Raw genomic sequence first — 12042 nt, 5'->3', positions numbered from 1 at the left:
CAGTGTTTAACATTCAGGATTTGAGCCAAGAGGAATTTACCAGAGGAAACTTAGCAAAACATTCGATTTAGTTTGCACGTGCGAGTCAATTACTCCCAAAAGAATCGACTCTCTCAGGAGTCGTCCATCACTGAGTCGCAGTGGCCAGATGTTTCTTGTTTCACGAGCGCGAATTCCTGTCACTAAATGAAAACGAGATTTCTGTCATGTCGACGTTCCTGAGAAATGAGAGACCTGTACCGGTGCTGTTCTAAAGAAGACGGTAGTTTTTGTAGAATTGTGTTTCTACATTTAAAGAAAAAGAACTAAAACAAAAGGCAGACTTCTTTGTGCTGGAGGGAAGCTTTCAGTGGTCGCTGCTGCTGAGGGGAGAATGGAGGTTCTGAGGAGAAGTCTTCTGTTTGCCGAGCTGACATTGTTTGCGCTATGGAGTGTGAGTTTTTCTTCAGAAATGATGAGAGACCAGGACCAGACCGGTGAGTTCAGTCAGTTTTATTTTATAATAATGTGAGAGTTCGTGTTTCGGTGTTCCAAAGTTCAGGACGAGAGTAAATGGTCATCGTCCGCAAGTCTCACACACACACACACACACACACACACACACAAATTGATACTACTTATCTGTTCACGTCCTGTCTAGTCACAGCTTTAAACTAGCCAAATTTGCTTCATTAATTTCCAAAACAGCTCAATCGAGGTCAGGTTCGCAGTGAGTCCGGATCCTACACCCTTGAATGGTCACCAGTCCTTCTCAGAGCAATACACATTCAATTAATTGATTAGTTAATGGCAAACAGTCCAGAGACTGACACGATAATGAATGGAGCTGAGGTTTGAACCCAGGACCCCAGACTTGTGCAGCATCCATAACTGCCATCATGTCTTGGTTGACTTAAACTCATTTAAAAATGCATTTTAAAAAGTGTGTATAAAAAGATCAGGGTAACCCAGTATTTAAAAAAATAGCAGGGAAGCTTGCAATTCTGTAAATATTAATTGTGATCAGGACTCAGGAGCTTGATTGCTTTCACTGACTGTCTGATAAGATCACTGTGATGACATTACATTTAAAAGTCTGGTGTGCCACAAAAAAAGAATGTTTCATTTTTTTATTTAAGTCAATGAAAAGGAATCTAAAAAGAAAAATGAAGTGGATCCAATATTGATGGTACGGTTGTCCCTACAGTATCTAAGCTAACTGATGGTGGCATGCGGGCGGCACGGTGGCTAAGTGGGTAGCACTGTCGCCTCACAGCAAGAAGGTCCTGGGTTCGATCCCCAGGTGGGGCGGTCCGGGTCCTTTCTGTGGGAGTTTGCATGTTCTCCCCGTGCCTGCGTGGGTTTACTCCGGGTGCACCGGTTTCCTCCCACAGTCCAAAGACATGCAAGTGAGGTGAATTGGAGATACAAAATTGTCCATGACTGTGTTCGATATAACTTGTGTGAAGATAAACTACCGTTCCTGTCATGAATGTAACCAAAAGTGTAAAACAAGGCGTTAAAATCCTAATAAACAAATAAACAAAAATGGTGGCATGCTTGAAGACTAAGTACATGTCCAGATTAATAATCTTTACCACATGAGTTAAAAGTTCATGTAATCACAGCTCAGATATATCAGTAAATTGAAATGCAACAAAATTCAATTTGATACTGATCATCCAGCTATTTTGGCTAGTATTGTTTCCAAAACTCAGACTGTCAAGACATCCCTAGGTCAAACTGTGCTTGAACAAACATAACTAAGGCTCATTTTTCATAACTGTGTAGCTCAAATGTTAAATTCTTAATGTTTGGTGTCATGGCAGAGCAGTTCCCATTGGTAACCCACAGCTCTACCCACTAGGCTAACTATTTCATAGAAGCGAGTCCATGTGAGTAGGCCATAAAGTAAATTCACAACATAGACCATTCCTTCAAGATATAGTCAATGAAGTGTTGATACTGTGTCTGTAGTTGCTAAGAATCTAGTAAAGACAGGAGGCCAATAAAGGGCTCATCTTGCTGACTCACCACCTCTTCACTGCAGGATTTTAGCTTGTTTATCAGGGTAATACATTCTTACACACTGTCTTAGAAATAATTGCAAGCACTTGTGAAATATAATTTCTGAATGTGTGTTCAGCTGCTCTTCTGGTCCTGACGCTGTAAATCTGACGGTTAGGAGAAAGTGTAATGATTAGTTTCTTTAAGCAATAGTGACCATCATTAGTGGATGGTTAATCGATAGCTGACAAGCTTATAGCATCCCATTACTGTATATAACACATCAGAGTTTCATATCACAAAGGAGATGGTTATAGACTTCAGGAGGAAACAACCCACTTGTACCTCTCACTGTGAATGACACAGCTGTGGCTGTTGTCCAGCATGCAAAGTTCCTAGGTGTGTGGGTCAACTGCGGTTTGAAGGCTGTAATGCCAGAGACAGAAAAGCCCTGAGGAGAGTGGAAGGAATAATTGGGACCATACTTCTATCTATTGAAGCCAAAAAACAGCATCTGTTAGAGGCACCAGCATCATGAAAAGCTCCACTCACCCCATCACAGCCTGTTTTCTCTCTTACCCTTGAAGATCTTAAAGATCTTAACTTAAAGATATTTCTACCTCATTTTTTCCTGCACTTGACTTAACATCACATACTACACGTGTGTGTGTGTGTGTGTGTGTGTGTGTGTGTGTGTGTGTGTGTGTGTGTGTGTGTGTGTGAGTGAGTGAGTGAGTGAGTGAGTGAGTGAGTGAGTGAGTGAGTGAGTGAGTGAGTGAGTGAGTGAGTGAGTGAGTGAGTGAGTGAGTGAGTGAGTGAGTGTGTGTGTGTGTGAGTGAGTGAGTGATTTGTCATGCTGTGGCAGCACGGTGGCTCAGTGGGTAGCACTGTTGTTGCCTCACAGCAAGAAGGACCTGGGTTTGCATGTTCTCCCTGTGTCTGCATGGGTTTCCACCGGGAGCTCCGGTTTGCTCCCACAGTCCAAAGATGTACGAGTGGGGTACATCTTTGCAACCCCAGATCATAGCACTGCCCCCACAGGCTTGTACGGTAGGCACTAGGCATGATGGGTGCATCACTTCAGCCGCCTCTCCTCTTACCCTGATGCGCCCATCATTCTGGAACAGGGTAAATCTGGACTCATCAGACCACATGACCTTCTTCCTTTGCTCCAGAGTCCAATCTTTATGCTCCCTAGCAAATTAAAGCCGTTTTTGCCGGTTAGCCTCACTGACAAGTGGTTTTCTTAAGGCTACACAGCTGTTTAGTCCCAATCCTTGAATTCTTTTCGCATTGTGCGTGTGGAAATGCTCTTACTTTCACTATTAAACATATCCCTGAGTTCTACTGTAGGTTTTTTACCATTTGATTTCACCAAACGTTTAAGTGATCGCCGATCACGATCATTCAAGATTTTTTTCGAACACATTCCTTCCTCATAGATGATGTTTCCCCACTGTCCTTCCACTTTTTAATAATGCATTGGACAGTTCTTAACCCGATTTTAGTAGTTTCAGCTTCTCCTTAGATGTTTTCTCTGCTTGATGCATGCCAATAATTTGACCCTTCTGAAACAGATTAACATCTTTTCCATGACCACAGGATGTGTCTTTCCACATGGTTGTTTAACAAATGAGAAGCTACTCACTGCATCAGTTAGGGTTAAATAACTTGTTGCCAGCTGAAACATGCAGTAATTATCCAATGCAGTAATTATTCAATGGGAGGCTCTTACCTATTTGCTTAGTTAAATCCAGATAGTGACCTTTTTTTTGGCCAGGCAGTGTATTTTAATGTTGTTCATGATTTAAATAATGTTAAGGTAAACACACATTTTTCCTGTTTGGGATAGATGTGGAGCTCTCAATGTTTGTATGCAGAAGTAGAGTAAGCACACTGAGGGTGGTTAAATTACATGAGTCGATTCTTTGAAAAAGACAGAGCTCCAAAGTTTCACTCTCAGTTCAAATTACGCCTCAGCTGTTGGAAATACATTGGAAATTAATGACATCAATGACATCTTTGTCAGTGATTTATTCCCCGGGTGGGCAGTGGAGTTTGGGTGGTCTCCCTCCGCAGCGTGGGTTTCCTCCGGGTGATCCGGTTTCCTCCCACAAGTCCAAAGACATGCAGACCAATTGGAGCTACTAAAGTTGCCCTAAGTGTGTGTGTGTGTCTGCACTGTGATGAACTGGCAACCTGTCTGAGGTGTTTCCTGCCTTTTGCCCAATAAATTGGACCCACCATGACCCTGACCAGGATAAAGCTGTGGTAAAACACAGTGCTAAAATGGTTCTGCTTACAGTGTAAATTCTAAATGTTACACTCAAAATCAGGCGACATGGTGGTTTACTGGGTAGCACTGTTGGAGTGGGTGGAGCGGGCTGGGTCCTTTCTTTGTGGAGTTTGCATGTTCTCCCTGTGTCTGTGTGGGTTTCCTCTGGGTTTCCTGGGGTGTGGGTTTTCTTTGCACAGTCCAAAGACATGCAGGTGAGGTGAATTGGAGATACAGAATTGTCCATGACTGGGTTTGACATAAAATTTGAACTGATGATTCTTGTGTAACCAGTGATTACCTGCCTTGTCATGAATGTAACCAAAGCGTGTAAAACATGACACTAAAATAAATAAATTACATAATTTTGTCTTGAAATGTATCCTAGTTTAACTACTCAATCGTGAAATCATATGCTAACTTTTTAATCAATAGATTTTTATCAATTAGATGTCACAGACCCTCATATTAAGTCAGTCTTATCAGGTTTGAACATAATCAGTAAAACAAATCCCTCTGGGGAAAATAAATGAACCTTATTTTCGAAACCTTTCTGTAAAGCTTTATTGGCACAGACTGTAATCAGTGAGTATGAGAACCAAAAACAGCTGTCTAAAAGCCGCAGTGTAAAGTAATATAGACTTCCTCACTTACTCATTCTCTCTCACACAAAAGCAGCTGGGATTGTCACGTGGGAGAGAAAGGACTCAAGCGCGGAGTTAAATAAAATAAAAGTTTATTTATTAACAGAAAAACACAGAACATCACACACAAGACAGAACTCAAAAACAAACATAAGGAACCCCGATGGACTTTAGCTGGGGAATGCAGGCAGCAACAAAAAAGGAAAAGAAGAAAACTAATAGACGCTGGGCGCGAACCCCGGCCGCTCGGGTGAGAGCCGGGCGCGTAACCAGCGCGCTGCTGCCGCGGGGAAGAGCAGATGACTTCATGCGCTTAAGGCGCTACAATTATTTTTGGCTACAATGCCTCGAAATCGCCTCAGGCGCAGTTCGAGGTAACAGACGGCTCCGTTATCAGCCGCAGCTAGAGCCAATCTGTTAAAGCCCACAAAAGGGTGCGGATTCGAACCGGGGAGCTGGCAGAACGGCCACGCGCTTGGCGGTGTCGCCACCCAGCGGTTGCAGAATCCCAGACTACATGTTTTGAGCTACAAAGCCCCGAAATCGCCTCAGGCGCAGTTCGGGGTAACAGACGGCTCCTTCATCAGCCGCAGCTAGAGCCAATCTGTTAAAGCACACAAAACAGAGTAAAGAAAACCGGTTAACAAAGCAGTTACACAAGCTCCTAGTGCGGATTCGAACCGGGGGTGCTGGCAGACCAACCGAGTGTCTTACCGAGACGCCACCTACCGGCTGCCGAATACCACAGCTAGGTTCGCTAGGTAAACATTAGCGAGGAGAGGACCAGCGCCGTGTCACGGGGCTGGCTTCACCCGCTAATGCTAAATGCTAACGGGTAAAATAAACACAGTACGAGGACTGCACGACATCACACCACGCTACTTCTAAGAAGGTAAAAGAAAAGCTAATTACCTCAACCTTGCAGTTTACACACCCTGATGGCCTAATGCCACCGGGGGTACCTCTAAAACTACAAAAGAAGCGTGGGGGAGCCGTCAGCAGTCCCCACGGACACCGCAGTGCCCAAAACAAAAGGAACAAACAAGACAAAAGGTGCGACACCTGCAGCCAAGCGGCGTACCCTTAAATAAGGGAGCCGCAGCTGCAGGTCGTCACCCTAACGAGCTGGCCTCTTACTAAAGGCCTAGCTCAATACTGCTCTGTAAGGCCTGTGACGTCGGGGAAGAGTGGTAAGTCCCACAAACGCCACAGAACCATTACAGGGATGAATGAAATGGAAGAGCCCAGTATAGGTGGAGTAGATCTGCCAAACATCTGGAACAGAACAGTGTGTGCAGGTGTTCAGGAGTTTCAGTCTGACTTTCTTTTTTGAGTTTAGTGCCTGTAGTACTGAAGTACTTCGCGATGGAAAGGAAACTGTGTGCCTACACTGCCTCTCCCAGGTTGCATGTTCAGTGTAGTTGGGGTAAAAATAATAAATCATAAAAGCACGCCTCTGCTCTTTTCATCACGTAAAGTACACTTCCACTAAGAATGTGGAAGTGTGTGTGTGTGTGTGTGTGGTGTATATGTGTGTAAGTTCAGACACACGCTAACGACAAAATCAGATTTATGTGCTGAAGCTCTGTTTAATAGAAAACATCCTGACCACTGAATACTTCCAGGGTTTCTATGCTAGGTCTTGTGGTTTTAACAGTTGTTTTACCCATTTACGTTTTTTATAGGTTTGTGTTTTGTAATGCCTGGTGCACACTAAAAGATTTTACAATCCTGATGTAAAAATTTTGGGAAACCACACAGACAGATTTCATCTTTATGCAGTTTAATGTCATTTACCAGTACTCATCCCATTGTAAGATTTTACCATTTACATTTATGCATTTATCAGATGTGTTTTATCTCATTTATGCTTACAGTTTGGGTTTAATACAGACTAGGGATGTTAATAATTACTAGTTATAACAATAACCGCACAATAAACAAGGCACAGTTTGATTTACATTAACTTTTTGTACATGTACAATGTAAGTAAATGGTTTCGCAGTTCACAATCAGCAGTTTATTGTATTAAGATTACATGTTCAAAATGATTTAATATATATACACGTAGGTGTTATTAACAGTACCAAATTCAAACGTATGCAACATATTCCCCTTTAGGTTCTTGTGTCTAATAATTCTATAATGTCTATCATTTTAACAATGACAATATAATATAATGTAATATGATATGATAAGGACAGTGGTAGCCTATACTGGGTGGAACTTTGGCCTATCAATCAAAAGGTTGTGGGTTAAAATCCCAGTCTGCCATGCAGCCACAGTTGGGCCCTTATTATTAGATGTAATAATAACAAACAATTCTAAACAATCATTTATGAACACAAAATATTGCTTGCAAGCCAGGTCTTCTTGTCTGATGTCAGTGTCCAACCTCGCAAATGCTTTGTTATTGAATAGGAACCAAAAGACAGAACAGTGAAGGCTGTTATAGCTGCTAGGTGGGGTGGGGATTAGTGTCAATTTTTCTGAAATGAGAAGCTCATCATCAGGTGTCCACATGATGTATGTTTGACCACATAGTGTAGCTGAAACAGGTCAAAAAGGCTTAATCTTTCTGCTCTGTTACCACAATGCACTGCTGGTACAGAACCTCAGTTTGTGTTCATTTATAATCCTGGCACCCTGAATTAAAATGCCATTTCCATTCCAATTTTGCTGCAATGTACCGGTGCATAACATTAAAACCACCTTCTTGTTTCTACACTCACTGTCCATTTTATCAGCTCCACTTACCATATAGAAGCACTTTGTAGTTCTACAATTACTGACTGTAGTCCATCTGTTTCTCTGCATGCTTTGTTAGCCCCCTTTTATGCTGTTCTTCAATGGTCAGGACCACTACAGAGCAGGTATTATTTGAGTGGTGGATGATTCTCAGCACTGCAGTGACACTGACATGGTGGTGGTATGTTAGTGTGTGTTGTGCTGGTAGGAGTGGATCAGACACAGCAGTGCTGCTGGAGTTTTTAAATATCACTTACTGTCCACTCTATTAGACGCTCCTACCTAGTTGGTCCACCTTGTAGATGTAAAGTTAGAGACGATCGCTCATCTATTGCTGCTGTTTGAGTTGGTCATCTTCTAGACCTTCATCAGTGGGTCACAGAACGCTGCCCACAGGGTGCTGTTGGCTGGATATTTTTGGTTGGTGGACTATTCTCAGTCCAGCAGTGACAGTGAGGTGTTTAAAAACTCCATCAACGCTGCTGTGTCTTATCCACTCATACCAGCACAACAGACACTAACACACCACCACCATGTCGGTGTCACTGTAGTGCTGAGAATGATCCACCACCCAAATAATACCTACTCTGTGGTGGTCCTGGGAGAGTCCTGACCATTGAAGAACAGCATGAAAGGGGGCTAACAAAGCATGCAGAGAAACAGATGGACTACAGTCAGTAATTGTAGAACTACAAAGTGCTTCTATATGGAAAGTGGAGCTGATAAAATGGACAGTGAGTGTAGAAACAAGGAGGTGGTTTTAATGTTATGACTGATCAGTGTATTTTGCTTGATGTAATGATTCTGTGTGATGCTCTGTATTTATTATATCACCATGTTGTTTCTCCTTAGTCATTGATCTCCTGGAAGCCCTAAACATCACCAGCTTGTCTCGAGGAATCACAAAGGCCAGAGGTCATGACCCCAGCATACCAGCCTGGCGTTTTCGTTCCCGTACACCTCACCTGACCCTGCCTCTGAAATTTACACACCACCTTATGAGCTTGTGGCAGGGCTCTTTAAGTTTGCATCTGATTGGCCAGCAGGCTAAAGGCTCTGAGGCGACCCTTATTTCTCTGAGCTCTGCACATGCGTCACCCTTGTTTCAGCTCATCTCTAACACTCAGGAGGATTTTCTGCAACTGGAGTTCCACTCTAATCAGAGTGGGAAATCAGAGGTGCTAAATATCACCGGGGGAAATCCTTTCTCAGGTGGTAAGTGGGTGAGGATTGCACTGAGTGTGGTGCCTGGTCATGTGCTGCTGTACCAGGAATGCAAGGAGGCAACAGTACTGCAGCTCAAAGGTCAACCTCTGAAACTCAGCCTTCCTCAGGACCTGCAGGTCACCTTCTCCAGCACCCCTGAGGACAAGGCCAGCAAATTCAATGTGAGTAATTCTGAATTTCTGGTCACTAATTAACCATGAACATTAAATTAAACCCATCATCATCAATAGAAACAATATGTGCGTGATGAAACACACAAAACTTAATTCATATTTTTTAGGAATGGGCTGGGGAACCCTGATGGCACGTTTCTATGCACAGGTTCAAGCGCAAATTGAGGATAAATGCATGGAATGTGACAAAAATCCTTTTGACTCGTATTGAAAAAGACCTGTTTTACTATTCATAATCTAAATCTTATAGTATTTTTTGGCAAGGTAGGCCAAGCACCTACAGCTGATTTGACTGATTATATGACTGATCTACAAAATATAAAATGCCAGTATGTATGGATTAGCAAGCCGTTTGATGTCTATCAAGAGTATAAATAGTGTTCTCTGGAACTGTAGGCAAATGGTTACTAAAATGAGAAGTATATTAATTAAAAGTAATTTATATTAATTAACAGAATATAAATATTATAAATCAACAACTACATTGGGTTGATGGGTCAAAACCGGTTTGAACCGGTCAGAACCGGATTCAGTTTTTTTTAAATGGTCAAAATCGGTTTAAACCAGTTTTTTTTAAATGGTCAGAGCCGGTTTGATAAATTTTTTTAAATGGTCAGAACCGGTTTGATCCTTTTTTTTTTAAATGATCAAAACTGGTTTGAACCGGATTGATTCCGTTTTTTTTAAATGGTCAAAATCGGTTTAAACCAGTTTTTTTTTTTAATGGTCAGAGCCGGTTTGATAAATTTTTTTAAATGGTCAGAACCGGTTTGATCCTTTTTTTTTTTTTTAAATGATCAAAACTGGTTTGAACCGGTCAGAATGGTTTGATGATTTTTTTTTTTTTTAAATGGTCAGAACCAGTTTTGACTATATAAAAAAATCTGGATATAACCAAAGTTCTAGTAATACGAACATCAGCAGTCTGTTTGTTTACAGGTTTCATCACATCCATATGGTATTAAAAGCCTGAATGTCTTTTCCAGGGCTGCTGGCAGACTGCAGAGCTTTCTATCAGACCATATGAAAGTCGTCCATGGCTCTGTGACAACATAACAGGTAAAGTACATCTTTGTTTAGGATATTAGTAAACAGCAATTGATGGTCAGCTAATACCCAGCATTTTTTCATGTTTTTATTTCATTTTTAACAACCAGTCTGTCTGGTTCATTCCTACCAGAAAAAAATGGGCACAAGCAGCCCCGGTTCTGGACTGCTTTGCTTGGGGGGGCAGTAAAACCTAATGAGGGGGCATGTTGATAGTCATGTTTTTGAAGCCAGAAATATATTCAAGGCTTGATTTGTGCATGAATGATGACAGCCAAGCTATTGATACTGGCTTAAAGTGATGTATGAGGTAAAGAAATAAAAATGCATGTTTTCGAACTTAAACTTAAAACCCAATGATTAAAAAATACATGTTGATTATGTAAATGGAGAAAAAAGATTATCTAATTGTATTTCATTTTAATACGCCCCCTTAATTAAATTGCCATTAGTTCATTAGCCTAACCGCTAACGGCTAATAAAATAATTTAAGCAACACCTATGTAAGAGGTAAGTAACATTAAAGCAACGAAAATCCACAGTTAAGCAAATATTACCATGGGGAAGTCAGTTTAAACTCAGAAGAGTGTTTACCAGTATACCTGCCTCTCGCTCACACTAACAGAACATATACTGCCGAACTGAACTGTTTGGGGCAGTCTGCCGATTTTTATATGACTCAAAGAGCCAATCAGGAATAAGCAAGGAAATATCTTCACACTGTAAAACAAAATGCATTTTTGTGATTGGTTCAGAGATAATTTTAAAAATAGCCGTTGCTTGCATTGTGCTTGGGGGGGCAAAGACACAATTTGGGGGGGCAATGCCCCCCTCAGCCCCCCCTTAGCGCCGGCCCTGGGCACAAGGCAGTATTACTCTGGACACAGGTTGCTCTGGCAAAGGTTGTTTTTTGTTATTTGGGCACATGAGAAGATTAAAAAAGGAAATGTGTTCATGAAGCTTCATTGCTTCAGTCAAAGGCTGTGTAATATATTATTAAAGAGGGATTCCAGGATTAATAAATGTGGGATTGTTATCTATAATGCAAGCCTGATCTCACATTTCTCACTGTATTTCACAGTTCACTAGTTGCCAACCTTTTGTTTTTTCTCTTAATGTCATGGTTCTAATTTATTGTGGAGCACAACAGTTCAGCATTTTTGAAGCAATAAGAATAATTTTTTCCCCATCATGTCTGTGCATCACTCTAAACTGTGTTATATATCTTGTAAAAGCAGCCTTAGGGAAAAAGCTACTGTAGTATGTTGTTAAAGGTTTATTGTGTATACGGAAAAAGTTTTAGTGTCTTGTAGAGTTGTGGTTTTGTGATTTTGAGTTAAGATTGGAGTACCTTGCGAGCATGTGGTTTATGTGGAGTTGCAGACTTATGGGAATCATTACTCTGGAAAATGTATGCTTTGTGCTTGGAGGCGTCCTTGCACACGCATAAAAAATGTAGTATGCTAGCATTAACTTTCAGTACAGTAGTGTTTCAGTTCAGTACTAGGGCTGCCACTAACGACTATTTTTCTATTGATTAATCTACAGACTATTTTATCGATTAGTTGATTAATCTAAATGATTAATTTTCCTCCAAAAAAATTTAATTTAGAATCTCATTTAAGCTTCTTTTATTTTAACACCAAACTGTATGGCATAATAATATGGCACAAAACTAAATGTAAACAGGGTTTATGTCAATATTATCAAATTCTCAAGTGCTCCATATTAAACAAAGTGCAACATGTGTTTATGGCATTCCGTACACAAAGCAAAGTGCTGAAACTTATAGCAGAAATAAAATGGAGGTAAGACACGTCTCATTAAGTCCAACGCACAGTGACGACAGAATGAGCCCAGATTCTAACCTACACATTCACTCAAAATGTACTTCAATTTCTAAGCGATGTAAACAAAGTGTTTCACATGAGAAGTTTTTTGC

At 41.2% G+C, this 12042-nt stretch overlaps 1 protein-coding gene across 1 annotated transcript in view; it reads left to right on the top strand.

The window, feature by feature from the left end:
- Positions 1 to 311: 311 nt before the first annotated feature.
- The window catches only part of kcp (kielin cysteine rich BMP regulator), a 57095-nt gene continuing 45364 nt past the window's right edge, over positions 312 to 12042 (top strand). Inside the window, exons 1-3 of the mRNA XM_063005244.1 lie at positions 312 to 476; positions 8506 to 9041; positions 10040 to 10112. Coding sequence (XP_062861314.1) covers positions 374 to 476; positions 8506 to 9041; positions 10040 to 10112 — 712 coding nt within the window. The 5' untranslated portion in view covers positions 312 to 373. The remainder of the gene's footprint in view (positions 477 to 8505; positions 9042 to 10039; positions 10113 to 12042) is intronic.

Source organism: Trichomycterus rosablanca, chromosome 11 (assembly GCF_030014385.1).
Source record: "Trichomycterus rosablanca isolate fTriRos1 chromosome 11, fTriRos1.hap1, whole genome shotgun sequence".
Classification (NCBI taxonomy): Eukaryota; Metazoa; Chordata; class Actinopteri; order Siluriformes; family Trichomycteridae; genus Trichomycterus; species Trichomycterus rosablanca.
Note: the sequence above shows the minus strand (reverse complement) of the source record. Positions and strands in the feature narration are given on the sequence as shown.